This window comes from Ixodes scapularis, unplaced genomic scaffold (assembly GCF_016920785.2).
Source record: "Ixodes scapularis isolate PalLabHiFi unplaced genomic scaffold, ASM1692078v2 PGA_scaffold6__148_contigs__length_123643588, whole genome shotgun sequence".
In the NCBI taxonomy this organism is placed as follows: domain Eukaryota; kingdom Metazoa; phylum Arthropoda; class Arachnida; order Ixodida; family Ixodidae; genus Ixodes; species Ixodes scapularis.
In genome coordinates this window covers 117,200,009-117,222,770 of record NW_024609881.1, presented here as the reverse complement: position 1 = coordinate 117,222,770, position 22,762 = coordinate 117,200,009, and the positions used below count along the sequence as shown (strand labels likewise).

At 46.0% G+C, this 22,762-nt stretch overlaps 1 protein-coding gene across 2 annotated transcripts in view; it reads right to left on the bottom strand.

Annotated features, from left to right (window-relative positions):
• The window catches only part of LOC8033429 (MIF4G domain-containing protein A), a 78,423-nt gene that overhangs the window by 13,766 nt on the left and 41,895 nt on the right, over positions 1-22,762 (bottom strand). Inside the window, exons 2-4 of one of the 2 annotated variants that reach the window (XM_029969728.4) lie at positions 4,364-4,608; positions 2,857-2,962; positions 543-557 (exon numbers count right to left, since the gene is read on the bottom strand). In XM_029969728.4, coding sequence (XP_029825588.1) covers positions 543-557; positions 2,857-2,962; positions 4,364-4,471 — 229 coding nt within the window. In that variant the 5' untranslated portion in view covers positions 4,472-4,608. The remainder of the gene's footprint in view (positions 1-542; positions 558-2,856; positions 2,963-4,363; positions 4,609-22,762) is intronic. The other variant, XM_029969729.4, reaches the window with a different exon arrangement.

Sequence of the window (22,762 nt, the reverse complement as noted above, 5' to 3'; positions counted from 1 at the left end):
ACGTTTAACTGAACGACGGGCCTGGGAAGATGCTACGAGCCATGTAAGCCAATACAATCCCGTGATCGAGTGACCTTCGGGAGGGACGGAGAGACCCGCCCCGTGCATTGTCACGTAATACGTTCAAAGCGATCTATTGGCTGGGATGGCTCGTGACCTATGCTGCGGCCCATCGTAAGAAAAAACGCAGTGTAGAATGCAGTATACATTCGCGCAAAAAGCATACCTGCCATGTTCGTTTTTGTGTCATTCCTCTGTATACGGGTCGGCAGTGGCCCCAAGAGTCTTGAAACTCTCAGAAATTTTAGCTATGTGGGGGTACGACGGCGGGGAACGATTGGATACTCGTTTTACCGATAATATAATACCCCGTTATTCTTATTCACGACCGTGCATACAACGTGGCTGCCAAGTGAATGTCTCTTGACGATACTCTGTCTACTATATGTTTAATACCCCTCACAAGTAGTTATATCAGTTAATGCAGTTAGCCGACGAGTTAGTTGTCAAAAATAAAAAAAGAGCGAGAGGGAGCAGCTCACCAGACACCCTCACACCTGGTCGCCACGGAAGGATAAACAGGAAAGGGGCAGAGACGCCGAGAGGAGCACCACCGAGGGCACCAAGAAGAGAAAAGATGAAAGAAGAGAACCTCTAATCAATTTTCCATTCATTGTCCAGGCAACTACGCAGATCACTAATAGACGGTAACTTGACAACGTGTCACGTCAGACAGGTTACTCCCTTTCAAAGAAGGGCATAACTTAACCCCTCCCGGAAGACCATGTTTTACACCGAATAACGTAATTCAATAGGGAGGAAACGTTAGTGTTACACCCACAGGAAAGAGTTGAGCCATACTCAAGGGAACTATTCATATTATTAAAAGATACTTAAAAGAAGTGTACTGTCTAAATTTATACATTAACCTTTCAAAGAAGAGTAATGTATAATTTTACCTCATTCAGGGGGTAATTACGTAATTAAAAAAAATTATCTGTTACACCCACAGAGGAGAGTTGTGTGATGCTCTAGGGATTTATGCAGAGCCTAACGATTAAAACGTGCAATGTCAGTCAGGTCACTCCCTTTCAAAGAAGGGTATAGCTTTTCCTCTCCCGGAAGAGTAATTCGACACCGAAGGACGTGATTCAGAAGGAACAAAACACCGTTGTTAGACCCTCAGTGGAGAATTGAATCATGCTCCAGACAATTATGCAGAGAACGAAAAGCTCAAAAATATGTGTAATATCAGACAGGTTACTCCCTTTCAAAGAGGGTTTCACTTTACCCCCTCTGGAGGGTAAATTGACACCAAATGACATGATTCGAAAGGGGGGGAAACACCGCTCTCAAACCCAGATTGGAGAGTTGTGTCATGCTCCAGAACAATTTGTCAGATCATTAATGTTAGACAGGTTACTCTATAGCGCCACTAAATAAGCTACGCTTCAGAGTAACGACACTTGGCCATATTGTGGTTTAAAATCATGGTGGCCAGCTATCTGAAGCTTTATCTGAAATCACAGGAAACGCTTTTCCGTCCTCCCCAAATGTTTAAACATTTCGCGACAGAGCAAAGCAATATTACATGAGCTTCCTAACACCGAATCTAATGCTGAGTAAGTCACACCTTTGAATCGTGACGATCGGCAGTTGCGTCTGCTCTGCACAAGCCCCAAAATGGCGGCGCCCACAACAATGTTACTCCCTTTCAAAGAGAATAACTTTGCCCCTCCCGAGAGAGTTACTCTGCACCGAATGATTTGTTTAAAAAGGGAGAAAACATCGTTGTTACACCCGCGGTGGAGAGTTATAATTCGATCCTGAGGAGTACAATTAAGCTATTCATAAAGAGGGTGCGTTTTTTTAATGAGAAAGTAATGCTACTGTTAAATAAAAGGGTATTAAAGTTGTCCTGAGAGAAAGTGGCTTAAATCCCACCAGGTCGTGTGAGGAGCACCTCAAATAGGAGAAATATGTTCTAACGCAAAGAACTCTCGGTTTACGCATGCTAAAAGGCTGTCTATGGTGGCCAGTGGCGGATTTATAGGGGGGGGGGGGGGGGGGCAGGCACGTAGCCCCCCCCCCCGCAATCGTCCATTTTACTGGGACCTTTTCTCCCCCTTTCCCCTCATACAGTATTTTGTTACGGCTGTTTTCTCAAACATCTAGCACGCTGACCCCCCCCCCCCCCCCCCCTTCTTCCCTCCATCCCCCCCCCCCCCGCCACCTGCACCCGCCCCCCGATTGTGGCACATAATCCCATACTTTCTCAATGGTTGCCATCTACTAGTTTCTCAACAAGAACGAAAAACATTTCGTGAAATTTAAAGATCGTTTACTTAACACTCCTATAGAAGCAATCCAGGAACGTTAGTTAGTATACAGTTGAGCCATGCAACTACAGCACAGACATGGACGCGCACGGTTACGACGTCACACCAATGCGGTGGCGCTGCTGTCGATATCGCGCATGCACAGACGGTTCGCTTCACGTGGACTAGTTTCTGCGCGCACGCAGTGTCCACACTTGCTGTGCACGCCAACGCAGACTTGTTTTCAAACAGTGTCTATGCGAAGAGCAAGTCGTCTGCTTTTTGCACAGGGGTTGCGGTGACGTCAGAACAACGCCGAGTTCTGATTGGTTTTGATTGGAGGGATAGTGGGTAGACCTCAATGTTAGATGCCTTTAAGTCTACCCACTATTTTGTTCGATGAGCCAATAAGAGCTCGGCGTTCTGACATCACCGCAATCCTTGTGCAAGAAGCAGACGAACTTGCGCTCCGCATGGTATATATATTAAGTCACTTTCAGACACTATAATGACCGTACGTGAAAGAGATATATCCCACCTGGCGGTCTGTAAATCTCAATAGTGGGCTTGGTGGACTTGTTGGGCATCCCAACCCTCCGGGCCAGTTTAGCCGTCTCGTTCCGCTTTATCGCGTCCTCTTTGATCTGAAAACATGGGAACCGCAGACAGACGTATCGCAGGCGTATTCCTAATACATCTACCGCTATAAGGCAAATAAAAAATACACAGGAAGATCCATTGATGGATTGTTGGGGAATCATGTTAGCAGACCCTTGGAAACGCACCCCATTGGGAAATGCTAACACTGACCCCTTCACTTTTCTGTTTTGAGTTTCTCTTTTGCTTCCTCTATTTTTGGCTGCCTTTTTACTTTTTTCTTTTTATTTGCCTAATTACAGGGTCATTGTTAGCGTTTTCCAAAGGGGGAACGCATTCCTTAAGAATCCACCAATGCAACTTCCTGCATTTTTTTTTTTCGCCACTTTTCTGTACCTTGCCTGTCAGAGTACGTAGACGTCCTTGGATACGGTCCTCCGTATCACACGTGTAAAGAACCACATCCATACCACTCGTGGAAGGATCCGTATCCATGTCTCTCGTGGAGGGAACCGCATCTGTCGTTTTAACTACACACGCGCATCACAACCCTCGAACCGCTACTACGAAACCCCGGAGTGAAGAACAACCGGCGACGGCGGGCTCCGATAGTCGGGTGGTTTGGCAACAGACGAAGACAATAAAAAGCCCGATGAGAGCGGCGTTAGAGGTTTTTTGAAGAATAAGATGTCCAAGCTGCATAGACCAAGACGATCACTGTTAGCTATCACAGCTATGTAATGAAGCGCGGGGAGCACGTGCCGTCATGTGAAAGCTTCCGTAACCAGCTGACCGATTATTTTCCTTGCCAACTGAAAGGAGAAGACAGTCGGCACTCCGTGGGCTCCCTCTTGCTCTAAGCTCTTCTCGGAGACTACCCGAACTTATCATGTCACCCGGCCTTGATTTGTCTAGAGGCATTGCAAGATACCTTCTTGTTTGCAGATGCTACCAAAGGACATGCCTCCATCGCCAGCTGTATCTGCTTCTCGTGGCGAAAAAAAAAATTGAAGCGTCCGGTATGTAGGGGATCTAAACTGCTACTCTTGTTTATCCAATGCTCGTTTATATTGGGGTGGCAGGTTAAAGTTTAGGGGAGGCGCCCGCCACCCCTTGCCTCCCCTTGGCGCCGTCCCTGCTGTCCCAGTCTGCACCGGTGCAGAACAGTGCAGGGCAATGTACGTCCGGTTCTGTTTTGAGATATTCTGCACTCGTAAATCGAATACGGCGGCGTACACCAAGTGGAGCAGGAGGTGCAAGTAAATCGAACGCAGCAAGTATGTTGCAGGCTAAAAGAGTGCAGGACAAGCTTATCCTACAAAGCCCTCCTTCGCCGGGATTGCGTGACGTCACGGCGAGGCCAATCCTGGTCGCGACGTCACGAACGGAAAGAGGGCGCCACCGAAACGCCTCGGCGCTGGCGTATGCAAAGCATGTGGCAATGGTACCTGATAGTGCCGGTGGATCTGGTTGGCCTCGATCTTGCGGATGAAGCCGTGCTCCATGTTGAGGCCCGGCGAGGGCACGGGTGCCTCGTGGTGCTCTGCACTCAGCATGGCGCCGGGCTGGGCTCCTTCCTTCTTGGCCACCGGCGTCGCTGCAAACGCTAGCTGCTGCTCCTGCTGCCGCCGCCAAGGGGGCTCGATTCTTGGCTCCGCTCACGGGGGGTGCCAAGGGAACCAAGTCGTCGTGTCTGCGTCCACAAGTCGTTGGTGGCACGTTAGGGAGTTTTCGTAGATCCTTGGCGCTGTCCCGCAACGTTCTCCACAACCCGCTACAAGATCTGGGGCTCTGAAGGCAAGGCCATGGCGCCTTCGTTCCGGAGAGTGTATACCGGAGGTGAGAAAACGGTTTAGCGGCGGCTCGAGGAAGGGAGAAACTCGCGTTCCGAGAAAGGGCTTTTTCGGCGGACTTCGTACACCTGTCCAGCGCCTGTCACCCGGGGCTAAAACTGTCGAGTCACTGGGCTGCAGGCTTTGGCCACATATGCGCGGCCAAAGCCTGCAGCACGACGAACACCATCATGGTGCCCTTTTCGACGCTGTCTCATTTGTGACTTGTCCCATCAGCTCTACAGTGTCGGCTGCGTCTGGACTTGAGAAACACGAACAAAAAAGTGTACTTTTTTTCGGGTCTTGGGAAAAAGATGTAAAGAGTAACGTAACTACGTTACTCGTCGAGAGAAGTAACGTTTGTACGTTACTCGTCACTGTTTCGAAGATGGAACGAATACGTTACTACGTTACCGGAAAAACTAACGCGTTACCGGCAACGCCGTTACCAGGACGACCAGCGTCGTGACGACGCACTTTTGACTTCGCAGATGCAACAAGCCCAGTACTGTCTGGTAAAGTGGCGGCTCTGTACGTAGTACATCTCCAGACCTCGCTTTTAGAAGGCGGTAGCGGAATGGAACAATACCGGAGATGGGGCTGCGAACGAGATTTTTTTGTTTCCTCCTCTGTAGTGTTTTTATTGTTTGTTTTTAAATGTCGGAAAAAGGGGGGGGGGGGGGGGGCGAGGCTGTGCCTCCCCCTCCCTTTTCTTGCTGTTTCGACGCTTTGCAAGGCGGTGCCACTCAAGTGATAACATAACCTCCGCGCGTTGCATGAACATCTTATCGGATCAAGCCCAACCCCGAGCAATGCTTCAAGAAAGCAAACTTACGATCCCTGCAAAGAAACGGCAGGCCAAATGAATCGCGTGAGAAACGTTCCGTGGTAAATATAAATTAAGGTCTTCCTTCTCTTTCTTTGATCGGATTATCGATGCAGCGACAGAGAAATCAACAGAGGCGTCCTATACCAACGGTGATACAATGAAGACTACAATGCGATAATTATCAAAGCGCGTCCCGAGAAATAACAAAAAAAAAATGGAATAAAAAGAAAATTAAGTTGGACAGCGCAAAAGCAAAAGGCGTACACGAGGATTCCTGCGTGCTGATCACGTGATCAGAAAGACTGCAAAAAGTATGTATGATCTCTATGCTTCAAAACGCTCGTTTCCGATAGGGATGCAAAACGTCAGCGTTTTTTTATGGTCAGACCAGTGCCACTAAATAAGCTGCGCTTCAGAGTAACGACACTTGGCCATATTGTGGCTTAAAATCATGGTTGCCAGTTGTCTGAAGCTTTATCTGAAATCACAGGAAACGCTATTCCGCCTTCCAGAAATGTTTAAGACAGTTCGCGACAGAGCAAAGCAATATTACATTAGCTTCCTAAACACCGAATCTAATGCTGAGGAAGTCGCACTTTGTATTCATGAAGATCGGCAGTTGCGTCTGCTCAGCACAAGCACCAAAATGGCGGCGCCCACAACAATGTCGGGGAACAGAGTGCCGATACTCTAATACCCCTGTTACACGGGCACACTTAACCGCGGTTAACTCAGCTTTAACTGCGGTTACGTGGCAGCACAGATGCCGCACTATACCCTCGGACAGCTATTTCAAAAGAAGTGAAGAGAGCGCGTGCAGTGCTTTCATGGGTGCTCAAGATGCGCAAGCGCACGTTCGTCCATAGCTCTGACTGCATCGCCGCAGAATGTTGTCGGCAAGTATTGTGCGCTAACTGTGGCTTAGCGTAACCGCAGTTAAGTGTGCCCGTGTAACAAGGGTATAAGCGCAGACGTCCGCGCAGGTGCAGTGCCGAACACAGCATCACCCCAGCCCGGGGCAATTTCCAGCGTTCGTGCGTATGGCGCGTGCTTTCCTCGCTTTCCGAAGCGACGACCATGCCCGTGCTAGGCTGTAAATTTGTAATCATTGGAATTAAAAAAAAAAAAAAAAATGACGTTTTGCGCATTATTCATGCGATGCACGAAGTAGTTATTATTATCATTGTTTGGACAACGCCATTATGTAGGCGGTTAAAAAAAAAAAATGTAAGAAACGCCGAGAGGCACGGGAGCACAAGTGGTCACATTCTCAAAAACATTTTGCACCTGTTTTATGCTGGTTGAGTTCAGTGTATTGAGGAGATGAGTTTTATGGTTAAACGTTATTACGTTTGTTTTTGAAACGCTAATATTCATTTGCCATGTTTTTTCCCGAGCGGGAAACGTTATCAAGATCAGATTGTAGCAGAGACAAATTGTCACAATTTATAATAGTCATTCGCGAACAGGCATACAGATAAAGCAAAAGAGCATGGTAGGGGGTGTTCTCGTATATTAGGAAAAATAATGGGCCTAAACACTACTACTGACGCTGAAGGAATAAAACACACACTTAGGACGGACGACTAATCTCTCATTAAAAATTTGGGATTACCTTTTAATGCATTCAAAAGATCGCGCTCAAAATAACTTGTTTTAGATTTCTTCACCTTGCTTTTATATACCTTGGCAAATTCGAGATGATGATTCCATGACTCAGGTGAATGCTTGAGCTTTGCCTTCCTAAAGAGACGTGTTTTATTTTTTTTCCTATTTAACAATTTTGTAAGATAGTTCGTAAACCAAGGATTTTTGCTATTTTTTTTTTACATTAACTTCGGTGTATATTTACTTAATAAAACGTAAATATTGCGTTTTAGGATTACCCCATTGGGTTGAACGGAGTTGTCAAAATTAGCGAAAAAACCTGTGAAAGCGTACGTCTTGATGAAATAACACAAAGCTATTCTAAGATGCATCTTCACGTATCTTGAAGCAGTCATGAAACAATATCAGGTTGGAATGTTTATGATTTCGTGGTGGCGAACTGGTCCTAGTCTGGCCCAAGTATATGCTCGCACAGACCGCAACTGATTCAGACAGAAGCTTCTTTGTCGCGGTGAAATTGCGAGAATAAAAAGAAACTATATATATATATATATATTTTTTTTTGTCTTGCCTTCGCAAAGCTCGATGTCGTGATTGTGGGATCGAAACAACATTACTAGATTACCTCAGTTGTGGAACTCCTGCAGAGGGAATACCCCCCCCCCCCCCCCCCCTCAGTCACTTCAGTCCGCCTCCCGTTGTTCAAAGCGCCATCTAGATTTTCGTTTCATAACTGCGTATTCTATAGAGCAGACCTTCAACGCCACCTATACGCTGTGTTTCGAAACATATGTATTCCATAGAATACACTGCAGTTACCGTAGCAGCCGTCCGGCGTGTCGGGCGACGGGAGGCGATGAGGGGGGGGGGGGGAGGGGGGGGGGGTACTGCTCGTGCAAGCAGCGTCTGTGAGCATTTCCGTAACCGAGCTAATCTAATAACGTTGGATCGAAACCACCCGCCTGACGACAGTCGAGCGCGGCTCATGGATTGAACACGAGAACTGCGTGAGAACTGGACTTCGGCTCGTAACTATCAATGCCTCGGCGGACACTCGGGTAGTGGCTCGTGTGCAACCACTGCGGTGATGAGAATAGACGAACTCTATAACAATGCCTGAAGCTCAGCACGTGTTTTCTACTTTGCCGACTCCAGCGCGGCGAGAAGTTCGGGTATCGCCGCCTGGGGGAATTTTTTCACAGCCCAGAATGAGGATACTTCCACTTCCTTTGCTGGGGCAAGCACGTGCGATGGTCAGCTTCTATGCGCTATGAAAATTAAAAATAATCGCGTTTGGTAGCACGTGCACTACCCCCATAGTGAGGAAAACACACTCAAGAAAAAAGGGTGTAAAAGGGTGTATCGTTACACCCTTTGTCCCGTATAATACACCCCCAAACTTCAATGATTCAATCCGACGTACAGCGCCCTGCAGACGAACAGACGGCCCCCAAATTTACGAGGGGCTTGACAGCCACGTAGTACAACTTATTAAAATAGCTAGTGTACGTTTTACTGACAAAAAAAATAATCGAGGTTTTCTTGGCCCTACTGTAAAAACTCGATGTTTTCTTTCTGTGGTCTTTGATAAGGACTTTAGCTATTTAAAAAGTTATATCGCACTGTTATGAAGTCCCTCGAAAAATTTGGGGCCGTCTGTTCGACTATAGGGCTCTGTACGTCGAAATGAAGTTTTGGGGTGTATTATATGGGACAAAGGGTGTAACAATACACCCTTTTACACCCTTTTTTTCTTGAGAGTGCACAAGCGCCCCTAGCGAGCGTCTCAACGCGAATAGGGACCAGGCCACCTGGCCGCCTTTTCGGGCTCCGAGTTGAGGGGATGAACGATGTTCATATTTCTCGAATTTTTGGGGCGACTGCCATTGTTTAGAAAGGAAAACTAAGGCAAGTTTATTAAGTTATTAAATTTAGCGAGTGATGCTAAGTAGCATTTAGCGAAAGGAGAAAAATCGTTTGATGGTTCCTTTAGTCCAACGCAGGAACGGGCAAATTAGTAGTGTTCCGCGCGGAGCTGGACTTTTTTCACTACGGTTCTTGAAGTGTGGATACGAGTATCATATCATTTCGAGGTCTTCTGTTATGTCATGATGACACCTGAAAGTATACACGGCTTCCACATGGCGTCATCATGCTGGTGGTCATTCACACTTGTTTTTGCCGAGAAGAACAAATACGATCGTGTTAAATGCAGCGTTGGAAAATATGTACATTGTCCGATGTACTTAAAGTACTTTAAGTACAATTTAAAGTGCAATATACTTGACGTGCAACGTAAAGTGTAATGTACTTAACGTAGAATGTAACTTCAGTAGGTTTAAAAAACTTGTACTTTACTTGGGGTACAAGTATATTTTTTGGTACTTTCCGAAGTACCAGGAACGGGAGTTGTACTTCGGAAAGTACAACTCCCGTTCAAAGCACATTCCCCAAATTTGGACTCGTTAAATTTGTATCACAAAATGAATTATATACTATTGGCGACGTGCGCGACCGAAAGCGTCACTGTGGTCGGCCTTCCACAATTGGCCGAACGCCGACTATGACGTCAGAAAAGGATTTATCATCGACGGAAATAAGGGGAACGAAAGAACTTTAATTTTGACGGTGTATGGCAGTGTTCCTTTGAGAGCGCAATGATTTCAAGCTTCCACCGTGCTATTTACAAACACCATCGAACATGTTGTTTGCAAGGTAATAACGTCACAAGGGGGAACCGTAGGAGGACGCCATTAAAACATCTCACCGCTAATAATTGCGCAATCAACAATTATATACAATACTTGCGCTACACTAATTGTACGTGCCTTTAGACGTGCACTTAGGCGGTGTCCGTTGATCCGCCATTCTGAAACAAATTTTTTTGTTGTTGTTTTTTGTTTTTTTTTAGGAATGTGTTTTATTTGTTTTATCAGAGACAAAGGGAGAAGAGAGGAGGGGGGGGGATGTAGTTTTTGTGCACAATGCAGAGAGTATGGGTTACATGGCATTCTGCGATGCCGTGGTTCTCCTAAGCCAAAATTACTACTGCAAAATTACTACTGACAAATTACTACTTCATTGCTATTGCTATACTATTGCTAATCTGTGAAAACGCTTCATCAAAGTTTCAAATAAAAGATTATTTCAATTGTTACCCCAAAGAAACACTGCGTACCACATTAGCGATAACGCAACCAGCATTTATCCCAACATAGCTGTCCTCTGTGCACGAAGGAATCAACAACCTAACAAAATCATGTTTATGGATATTTTTCGCGCAAAACTTCCGTCGATTTCGCGCGCGTGGATGGGTACACGTGCTGGAAGAAAAATATTCCTAGAACGCTTGCCGACCTTAAAACCTATATTCACAAAATAAATAAAAAAAAAAGTTTGTATGTTATGTACAGAAACAAGGTATAATATGCATCTCTGAATATTCAGCGCCATGGGAATCGTTCCACTTGACCAGCTTTCCACGCATGCTGAGTACGGTAAAAGCTACGTCCTCTTTTCGACCAGTCAGGGCATAATTTAGATTAAACATTTTTACCCCCTTAATCGCTACGCTTTAATCGGTGAATTAATCGATGAATCGGTTCTGTTGACCTTGAAGCATAATATCTTTTAAAAAGTGTTAAAACTACACCTTTCTTATTATTATTATTTTTTTTTTTTTGTACTATTCCTTACTGCGCCATCCAAGGTGGAATGCGCAGCGCTCATTGAAAACGAGCGCTGTACCGCTCGTAAAAAAAGTAAACCATTATTAAATAATAGCAGATTTCAACAATATATTTAAAGCCTCATAATAATTCTGATAATAATAACAAAGAGATGGCAAACTCAGAGTTAGTCTTTTCCACAACGCGTCAAAAGATCGTCGTCTCTTGTACAATCGTGTCCCATTGAGTCCTAAAATAAGAAAACACAAACGAGTTTAACCTCGAACGCCTTTTTCCCCAGCAGGTGGCCCACTACCCCACACCTAAATCAACCAGCGGTCTTCACGGAAAACGAAAACGAGAGATGGCGCGAAAGGATTCGGTAGCTGCGGCGCACTCCTTCGCTAGGCCTAATTGACCGGGACGGATAGGGACGTCACGATGATGGCGCGGCGGCGCGCGTCGTCCCAAAGTGCACGGTGGGAGTGAATTATCGGCGTACGTGACCCCCGTATCCACTTCCGTGAATCATGTCTTCCTACGCCGCGTCGGCCCTGTGGCGGGCAGGCGGACGCGCCTTGCCTTCTCGGCGATCAACCGCGTCCATGTCCTTCGGGCGAGACGCCATCGCGGGTGGGTGGGAGGAAAGCAGACGACGGAAATTTGCATCGGGAATGAAACCGAAACCTGGCCTCCCGTCAGCATGACTCATCCGTGCTTTTGATTAATTTATTTTTATTTAATTAAATCGTAATCTAATGTTGTCACGCATTTATGCATTCATTCACTTATCCAATAGACCATTTTCAAACGAAAGCGCCACCTGTGCGCAGATCACCCGAGTCAGCCATTGTTGGGCACATTCTGGGGAGCTTCGTGCCCAAGAAATGGCGGCCAATGTGGGGATATGGTGCTTGGTGGAGTTTTCAGAAAGGTCTGATACCTATTTATTTTAAAGCCCCTATTGGGATCTTAATGGGGGAAGGATGCGGTGGCGGGTGTTCTACAACAGGATGGCAAATAGCAAGGAGATTTATACGAGTGAAAGCCTAATAAAATAAGGACTTTAGAATGAGAACAACATCCATTAAGGTGGGCGGTAATCAATGTAAGTGATAGCTAAACCAATCGTTTTGGGCAAAAAAAGAAAAAAAAAACTTTTGAGGCAGTTGTCACAAATAAAGTGAGCCTTTTGTTTTTACACTAATTTGCCTATAATGTTAGTCATCGTAAAACTGAAATAAAAGCTAGCCAGTGTGTTTCCTTGTTCCTTTCTTTATCTATGCTTTGCAGCGTCTAAACATAATTTTAAAGGAATACTAGAAAGCAATTTCGGCGCTTATTTCTTGGTCTAAAAGTGTTCCAGAGAGCAGTATCACATAGGACATGCAAATCTCTCGTTGAAAAAGACACGAAAAAGAATTTTAAAACGAATTAAACGATTAGCAAATGGCACTTGGTAAATGTCGCTAAAGCATCTTCTGTAATGTTCGTCTAGGAACATTGGCAGGTAGTGACGATGCCTGTCTCGCCAAGAGCCATGGGCTCACTCACTGGCGATCCATGCGTGCAAGCATATACAGCGTGCGCGTGAACGTAGTCTTGACAAGCTTGTAATAGACTACCACCGAGCTCGCACCTTTATACATTTGCGTTGCTAGTCAGCAAGTTTGTTACTTGATTGGTGCGTCCCTTAACGAAATTACCTTTTTGCAATTACCGTTTTTCTTAATGCACCTGAGTACGCGAGATAAAACTCTAAAACGTTATTGAAAAGCTAAAATCGAACACTTCTTATATCTCATAGCTGTACTGAACCGCAGCTTTTATCAGCTGCCACAAGGGTTAAAGGCTTGCATTTTAAGGTTATGATTATAATGCAATTAATTTCATTATAATCACGACGGGTATATTTCAAATCTCGTTGAAGTATCCTTTTATGGCTTTAAGTCTATCCACAACCCTATTTTTACTATCTCTCTCTCTCATTTGCCTATGAATTTTTGTACGGCTGGAACAGCGGAAAACGAGAATGTACCTTTTCAAAAATTAGGCTAAGCCCTCTTATGGTCTTTTTTAAATACTGCATAGTGGCGTGCGGAAACGACACCATAAAAAATGGCATGTCTATCAATTGTATACAGTCTCTTGCAAGTGTGCATTATATCAGTTGTAGACTCGCCAGCTCGTTGGTTCTTTTTTTGCGCACGGCACTGTGCAGTACTTTCAGATCGACTGTAAGGGGGCGTAATTTTCGATGGGATCTGTAGAACCCTTAATTCGAATAACGCACGTCTTTTATGCGCAATACCAGGTACGCCCTGGCTGGTTCCTCACCTGCGTCCTAAAGACCTCTTGATGTGTTCGTATTTGTTTGCCAAGTGGCGACGAAATGCGTCAATGCACGAGGCGCGTGCTTGCTGCTCTTGGAAGCAAATGGCGGCGCAACACTTGCTCGTGGCACGTATAGGGAGTATTCACTGGCAGCCATATCCGTGTGCGCTGCTGCTGAGCGTGTGTTGACGGCGAGCTTCCACAGTTCTTTTGCAACGTGCATTTAGCACCATCAAGGTTGCTGGTCTTAGTAGGCTATTAATGTGAGCTCGTCCTGAGCATGCGCTCTAAACATCGCCCTCCAATATGGTGTCCAGTGAATACCTCCTATCACTCTCGTGTTCACAGAACAATGCATGTTGTCGATACTATATCTGACGCGAAGCCTGAATTTCATCGAGGTGCGTTTTGGAACGTCAAAAGAGCACGCTTTAGGTTTGTATAATTGCACGCGCTACACTGCTGCAGCAGCGGGTTTTAAAATGAAAACTCTCACACAACTGGAACAAATGCTACTTTTTGACACGCATTCGTCGTCGTTTTATTCGAATCATTAACATCGAATGTTTCCGACAGACGGGGCGAGTACGCGCAGCGCGAGACACGTGGCACGAGCGAATGCTCCGCCGCCATTTACTTCCAAAGGTCGCACGGAGCACGATCATCGTGCATCAACGAAAGTTTCCGAAAACCTGAGGACTTTCCACACGCAACGTTGTATTTATCCCCAAGCCCCCCCCCCCCCCCCCCCCCCCCCCAAAAAAAAAAGAAGAATATATATATATATATATATATTTAAATTGCCCAATCCTTACAACACCCAAACTTCGCTTAAATGGAACCACCCCCCCCCCCTTTTTTTTTCGGTCTATTTTTAAGGTCCCCGAATTCCAGGATCCCGCGGCAAGAAAAGAAGTCGCTAAACCGAAGATAATATTGCGGCACGCGGCATAAACTGAGGTGCGCGCGCGCTATTTTCGCCGCCGCCGGCAATACCGGCCCTTCGCCAACCTGTGTCCTGTACGTATACACGCGAAACCCCGTTCCAGGCAGCCGACCGCAGAAACGGGACACTACTCCATAATGCGGCCTCTTATTTCCCTTATTTCGGCCAATATATATATATACGGAATGACACTGGACTTGGCGAATCGGTCCACTAGCGCCGCCATTCGTCACGGTTTGGCCGCGCGGTTGTGCGGCGCGCGTGTGACGGATTAAGGCCTGCTCGATATCGGTCACACGGCATAGTTACAAGTTTGGCTCAAGTGGGCGCTTGACCAATCACTTCCTATGCATGGCTTGCGGGCGACGCCGCCGCGCCATTTTAATGGTCATTCGTTCGTAATTCTTGCCTTTAGAGAAAATAAGGTTCGGTGATGCGAAACGTTGGCCGTGTTGAGCCTATAAATAGAGCCTTTTTCAAAAGTCCGTCGAGCAACATTGGCCATCGCCATTGCTTGGACACGAAGCGCGTGATTGGATCCGAGTTCTCGCCGAACGCTGACGTCAGCACTCGTGTCCAATACGAGCTCAGAGTATGGGAGACCGAGCAATGGCGGACAGCCGATGGCGCAGACTTTGAAAAGAGTCGATTACCAGCCCCGTTAATAACTGGCTACCTAAAAAAAATTTTTTTTTTGTAGTACATTTGTAGACGCATTTCATCACGTGAGCACCGCTCCACACCAGTAAGAAGACATGGAAACATATGTGATCTTTAAGAGCCTCGTCTCGGCGGAACTAATTTACGAACAATTGCGGCATACGTCTTTTTGCCGAGCGCGTCGCCGAGCGAGCGAGCGAGCATTAAACGTTCATTTTTAAAACGAACGTTTAACGCTCGTCAGATTAAACGATCATTTTAATTTTTACTAATCGAGTTTATGTTTTTATTCGTGACAATATCTACTCCAAGTATACACATGGCAAGATCGAGCGACAGCTCTGCGGGCGAAAGTTTGAATCTAACACCGTGATTACGTATATCTTATTGATGTGGAACATAATTTATCATTCCGATTTCTAAAACTCGAAGGAAGTTCGAGACCTTTCGGTGGCGCCATCTTCTGGTTCACCCATGACGCCACAGCCAGAAGTACCACTGGTACCACATCCCAGAGGGAAGTGGTACCAGTGGTACACTTCATACTCTTATTCCCGTCGATGAAAGGCCGAATTCATCTATACTGCCTATCGTGGAAGGATAAAGGACAAGTCCTCCTTGCTCAATGTAAACAACTGTCAGTGTCGTTTGTTGCTTTTTGGGAAGTATCGCGTCATATATAATTGCCCGTGTACGCGGAATGTTTATTTATTTATATTCGTTCGTTTCCCGCTACTGCGTAGCTGTAGGAGAGTGCGGGGGAGAGCCATGTGAAGCAGCTTTTTCTCCCTAGTCCTTCCCCATGGAATTGTGCTTTATGGAAGGCCGATCATATATCGACTGACGCTTTTGGTCGCGCATGCCGTCAATAGTCTATTCTGAAACAAAAAGTACGCGTGTAATCCGAAAAAAAAAAAACAAACACAATAAACGTTAAGCTTTGTGGAGGGAATATGTGACGCACTTTGGCCGGCGGCACGCTCTTTTTACGCGCAACAACCAGTGTGCTGATGCCACGCTTTCAAATTCGTCGATTTTTCGCAGCATGATTCGCGGCGCGAGTCCAGCCGTAAGGCTACCGTCGTTGCGTATATACTACACTACGTTGCAAATGTTTTCGAGCTCTAGTGACACGGCAGCGAATTCCTCGCAACCACTGTTCCCGGAGTAAAAAAAAAAAAAGAAACAATTTAGAACACGACGCTCGTAAACAAGGCGAAAATGCGACTGGTTCCGACATTCCGCTCTAAAGTATGTCGAGGGACTGCGCTAGACAGCACAATGCTCCGGGGACTGCCGCCCCCTCAGGGTCGGGTTCCCCGTTGCACGCCACGACCACGCGCTCGGCAAAGACTGCCGCGTACACTCTCGGCGGGACCGAATTAAGGACTAATGGCGCGGAAGCGCCCGGCGGCCGTACTGTACGTGCAAATAGATCGTGCGGCGTATACAAGTAACCAAGGTGCGCATAGATTCGGATAAAACAGCACTATATATAACACGGCGTCGTATACAGATATGTCATCCGTTGAGTTAGAATTATAGCGGTAGAATATAGCATAAGTCTATAGATAGCTTGACTCGAATTGTACACGTTACTCTAAAAAGAAATTTATTACAATTACAATTAGTCTCGGTTAACAAGTATTCAATTAGATTACTCGATTACTCGAGAAGAAAAGTAATTGGCTGTTGCTTGAAAAAGTAACCGTTATACTTTTACGATTACTTCAGATTGTCGAAACGACAGATACTTCTGCCGGTTTGAAAACGAGTTTTTCGTATTGTACATTATCGGATTAGAAGTACTGAAATCTAAAACTACTTATATTCTTTATCAATCAATATTGGTAAACAATCCTCGTATAGGAGACTTGGATCCAAGATTCCTCGGGAGGAAACTTGCACGAAGGGCGCTATTAAATAGGAAGGGGATAGAAAAACAGTCACGGTAACAAGTAATTTTAGTACTTCCAAAAGTAGTCAGATTACTCTTGTAATTACTTCGTTATAAGTGTCTTCAAAAGGTTACAAAATTACGGCAACGGTTTGCTAAAGGAGGGAGAGATTATCATCACCGATATTCTGAACAATAGACCCAAGTTTAGCGAATTGCGCCACGACAAAAACCTATGAAAAGGTTGGCCTTTACTTTGGTAGAAAAGGTTGACCCACAGGACAAAGACGGATGCATTTCTGAAGGTGTTGATGTTTGTGTGCGTAACTTGGCTATGGAGCAGGTTTTTTTTAGTATGAACTACGAAGGGCGTTGTTTCTCATGTTATAGAGAATAACCTTAAAGGGGCACTCAAGTGGATTCTGAGATCGTCTATTTATTGTCATAACTCAATCTGCGGGCTCTAAGCATCCTAGAAATCCCAAAATTACATTCAAGGGCGGCCGATTTCCCTATTAAAAATCCAATCAAAGATCGCTGTTCTGCGCCTAGGCGCACGCCGTCAGGGGCGCTGTCGGACGGGAAGGCAGCAGGGAAGGGCGTGCGCCATCCAATCACGAGTGACGGCTTCCCGGCGGATTGATCCTTCGAACCGTCGGAGTGATCTTCCGAATGTGCGCGTATTTGATGGATTCTCGTTGGGACTCATTTTGTTTACTTCGGTTCTTGCGTCGTGCGGAGATGGACCTGCCAAATCTAACACCGTTGGAGGTGGAAATTCTTCGGCGGACGGCAGATATCAGCTCAATCTCCTACGACGCCACTCCTACGCGCGACGCCGATGCCCCGAACGCGACGGACTCGGACGACAGTTCGCGATGCTCAATGTCGACACCGGAGGAAGACGACGAAACCGACGACGCAACCCAGCGGCTTGGGAACACCAACTGATAATCATAATCATAATCATAATCATCTTTATTTGCTCAGGAGAGCCGCGGCTCTCCTGAGCAAATAAAGATAGGTGATAGGTGATGAGCTGTTTATTATACCTCTCATGTATAGCTGATGCTGGTTTTCTGTTTTAAGGTGCCAATGCAGTTGCTGCGCGCCGATGGAAACCGTCGCAGAGTGTGTCTGCTGCCGTGACTACCCGGCCGCCGTTCGCAAGCAGCAGGGCCGGCAGAGCTGCGTGACAAGCCACCCGGATTTCGAGGGGCTGTGCCTCGATCCGGGTGTGCTACAGCTGGCCTGTAGCACACCCGGGAGTGATGTGCGTGGGCACATCACTCCCGCGTAACAAGGCGAGGAGAAAACGTAGTTCGCTCTTTTTCGAACAATAATAGCTGTATTACGTCACCTACAGCCAAAGATTTGACGTTGTTGTCAAAATATAATGTGCATGTGCCTAAAAAGAGCAATAATAATAACCCTAGCAATCTTTTCGCAGTTCGCTATTTCTATGGTCGAATTCTATGGAGGTGGTGGAGACACGGGATGGACCCCGCAAGAGGATATAGTGCCTGTGTGTTTCTATTGCTGTGAGTTTACTAGGGCGCCTTGCCATTTAGAACTGGTCATTTTTATTGACTGAAGCCCAACAAACAATATGCTTCCAAAAACAAGCTTCTCCAAAAAGCACTTGAGTGCCCCTTTAAGCTTCTAACTGCTTATAAGGAGGGTGGATTTGTTGTTGTGCGAGACGATTTGTACTTGGAGAACTCCCGGCAAGTCATTGAAAGACATTTCAGGCCTGTCCAGCCAGGTTCGCTGCCTAAGAGTGGTGTTCCTGAATTCAGGGTCCCCTTGCCAAAGGTTGGAGTTGACCAGCTTGGTTACAAAAGTGTGAGCTTCAAAGAAGCTTAATGTATCAGTGTTCTTCACGGCAAAAACTCACAAGACTGGGTGCTCGTTTAGGGCGATCATCACTGAAAATGAATCCTTCTGGCAGCGGGAGGCAGTCCTCTCCAGACATCAAGGCTTAATTTTTACGCCTGAAACCGCGAGCGCCGGGCGCCTGCAATTTTCGGACTTGGGTCTTTTCTTTGATGGCGACCCTGTGTGTTGGGCGTATGAGCCCCGATCAAAGAAAAAGCTGCTCCCTTATGACTCGGCACATTCGAAGCTCGTAAAGAGGGGAATTGCCCGTAGTTGCCACCTTGAAAAAATCTTGCCTTCACAAGATGAGTTTTCACTTGCAGATAGACAGATTGCAGGATGTGGGGTTTCCTTCCCGGGTGTTATGTGATGTTGCTGAAGGGTTAGTAAAGAAGCTAAAGGGGCTTGTAGGGGGAGAGGAGGCTGAGAGGGCAAGGCCTGAAGTTAGACCTGTTGTCCTGCCGTATGTAGTGTACATAAGGTCCCTCACAACCTCAAAAAGGAGGCGAATAAGTTTCGCATTCCTGTAGGTTTTTCCGCCCCAAACAAACTTTCTAAGCTTTGCCAATGAATAAACAATGCAGGAGTGCCGGGTGTGCGGCAAGCGTCATGCCACCAAGTTTCAGCAATGTGCCTTAGGGGTTACCTACGAGTTCCCCCTGCCTTGCGGTAGGGTTTATGTTGGCCAGACGCGGAGGTGCATTAATGATAGAATCAGAGAACACTTCGCCGCCATCAGACAATCCCCGTCTGGCCACTTAGCTGTACATTGTGATAGGTGCGAGTGCCAGGCCGAGTTCGAAAGTACCAAGATAGTGGGAAAATTCAAAACAAAATCGGAACGCGAGATACACGAGGCATTCATGATAAGGGGCCCCCATGGCACGAATCTGTGTGTCAGTGATCTGTTGCCCTATCCGATAAGGAACAGACTTTTATCGGTCAAGCTACGCTCACTCAACAGTGACGCAGGCTTTCCAAATAGTCAATGAAAGTCCATCTTTGTTTTCTTTTTATATGTTTCCTTCAGTAAAGTTACCTGTGTGCTTCTTTCTTTGTCCCTGTGTTTTTTTGTTTTTTTTGCCACCATGCATAAGTAGCAACTAGCCCAACTTCTGCTGTGCCATCTCGGGGGAGCACGCTCAAGACTAATGCTGAGGAAATCAAAAACGCCGAGCAGTCTTCGGCAGAGCCGAGGGCAAGCAGGATGACATCGAGAGAATCACGTGCTTTGTCAAAGTGTTGACTCTAAAGGCCCGTTCACACTCTTGCGACCTCTTAAACCTGGGTTCCTTAAAACTTCTTAAACCAGAGAACACACTGGAGCCATCTATTGGGAAGCAGTGTAAACTCGGCGGTCCGGCATATTTTTTTTTATTTCTCGCGCAATATCCTTTCTTTTTTGGCTTGAAAAACTTTTGTCAATGTTATAAACGAGCCTTTCTATGGATATTACGCACATTTGACCTCGGAAATCCCGCAAAACCTTCGCTTTTGTGAAATGCAGTTCTAGGGTCACCGCATAGATGGCGCCATAATGTCAGTGTGTTCCCTCATTCTAGAAACATTTAAGAAGTTGTAAGAGATCTCGTCTCTCTCAGTCGTACTCGGTCGCAAGAGTGTGAACGGGCCTTTAAGGCCCGTTCACATTCTTGCGACCTCTTAAACCTGGGTTCCTTAAAACTTCTTAAACCGGAGAACACACAGGCGCCATCTATTGGGAAGCAGTGTAAACTCGGCGGTCCGGCATATTTTTTTTATTTCTCGCGCATTATCCTTTCTTTCTTGGCTCGAAAAACTTTTGTCAATGTTATAAACGAGCCTTTCTATGGGTATTACGAACATTTGACCTCGGAAATCCCGCAAAACCTTCGCTCTTGTGAAATGCAGTTCCAGGGTCACCGCATAGATGGCGCCACAATGCCAGTGTGTTCCCTGATTCTAAAAACATTTAAGGCTGCGGTCCCACGGCGGCCATGACATATGACGCTTTCAGCACGTTTTCGAAATGCGATCGTGGCGTGTTCAAGCTTGCTAAAATTATGTGTTATATATCATCTTGTAGTGTACAACATTATCTTTTATCTGATGTAGGATTTGTTTTCCTAGTGCAAAAAGCTAATTCAGAGGGCACCCGCGAACATTGACCTTTTCGGCAAAACATGGTTTCGTAGTACAGTGGTACAGGGTGCACTATTGGAGCAATTTCTTTCTAATTTTAGAATGTTATAGAAGAAGAGTGCGTTCATTGTCAACGGAGGCCCTTTTTTCGTTTTTTATTTTATTTTGACAGATATTTACTTTAGAAAAATTGACTTTGCGGAAGCACTTCAGTCGCGAAGTTTTGGGCGCCTACTCGGTCATTTTATTTGAAACTTTTTATATCAGTTTGTAATTATGGTCGAAAGAGTTACGGTAAATTTCATTGTAATATGGCTTAAACTTTTTTCGGAATGCTCACGTGAAAAGTGACAAAAACCGTTAATTTTGGCAAACTTCATTTGGTAGTACAGTGGTACAGCGCTTAGGGATTGGCACACATGAATAAAATTGTAGGCCCGCAAAGAAAAACATATTCTGCTTTGCAAAGCGAGGCCTTTTTTCTAAATTTCACTTTTGATTTTCCATAAAAAAAGTTTGAATATAGGTGAAATCACGTATTTGTTGATAGTCAAAAACGAGTATTTTGACCCCTTTTGGCAGACATTTAGGCCGATATTTTTAGTATTAAATGGAGATTACTGTTCCAGGTCCTGATTATTAGCCCACATTTTCACTAATCGAGCCTATTTATTAAAAGTAATCATAAAACTCACAGAAAACACAAATTGGATGTCTGGTTGCGCCCTCTATGTGGCGGTGGCTGAAATGTGACTACGCGAGGTTCAGGAAACTGCCGAGGATGGCGCTGATTCCAGCTGTGGTTGCCAGCTTCGGAAACTGGTTGTACACTTGGCTTCTTCCGTTTCTTGCAAAATAACGTGCTGGAAAACTTGGTCGAAACTCGTGAGGTCCTTTATAACACGGTACTTTCTGTTAATATAGCTTTTAGGAAGAATTTCAGTCGCTTTCATATTGTTAAACGATTTTTTTTTTTATGCGAGGCTCCACCGGTTCAGTTTGCTGAATAAATTGTTCACGGAATCGATATCGAAGTTTCAAATTACCGAAATGCCAAAATCGCCAGTTCTGCGTAGATACGCAGCGTGACGCACGTGCTTCTGGTGCGTGTGCACGTACGTGTTTGCTGCGTAGTTCTTCGGTTGCTGCGAGTTTTCGCGTAATTATTGTGCACTGCTTACCTCCGTCTGCGCACGCATCTCATCCTTGTAACTACCCCTGCTCTGTTTGCCTAGAGTGAAGTTTGTGTCTGTCTTTTCGTTCGCTGACTAAGCTCGTGTCGGTGTCCTTCCTACTGGCTGCTGTTCGTGTTTGCGTACCGTGTGTGTCGCTTTGATTACTAGGTCCCCTGCTTATGGGGTGGAGCAAGCGGTGGGCGTCGCGCCAGGGGTGGGTCGTGATTGGGGAAACAGCTTAGCAGCCGACGCCGACTTCGGCGCGTTTCTTCTGCGCACGCGCGTACTGTCATTGATATCGCTACTTCGCGCCGTGACGATGCGCTGATCTACAGGCCGGTCGGCGCTCGCGTGATATTGTTGAAAATTCTCGAGCGTGTATTTAGGTTTCGAAAGCCATAATAGAATTAAAGTGGACATTTGGCCGGCAGCCGGCATACCGTGGCTCTGAAAACAGATTGCTAGGAGTGCCCTCTCATTCGCTGGTTCCACGCTGGGTGCGCGCAGTCCGTGCTTCTGGCCTCCCCGGCCGCCCAAATGCGTTTTTCTGATACTTGTTTTGTTTTCAGTAAACAGACAATAGATTCCTGCTGATATTCTCCTTTATAATCTTCACTCTTGACAACTCTTTAGTGTTGGAAGGAACTCCGTCAAATTTGACGATAATGCATGTGTAAGTACAACTGGAACCTCATAGTTGCAAGAATACTTTTCCTGGATTGACTGCATTAGAGTGCCTCCATGTGCGCTTCGCGCACATGAAGGCTCCCTAGTCTGCGCCTTTCTGATAATATGATCGGTCTCCATAAATTGCACTTCCCCGCTTCGGGAGCACGGCCAGCGGTGGTTCTCTGTCGGTCATCGAACCTCACACACGTGAAGCGTTGTCAAAGCTGTGA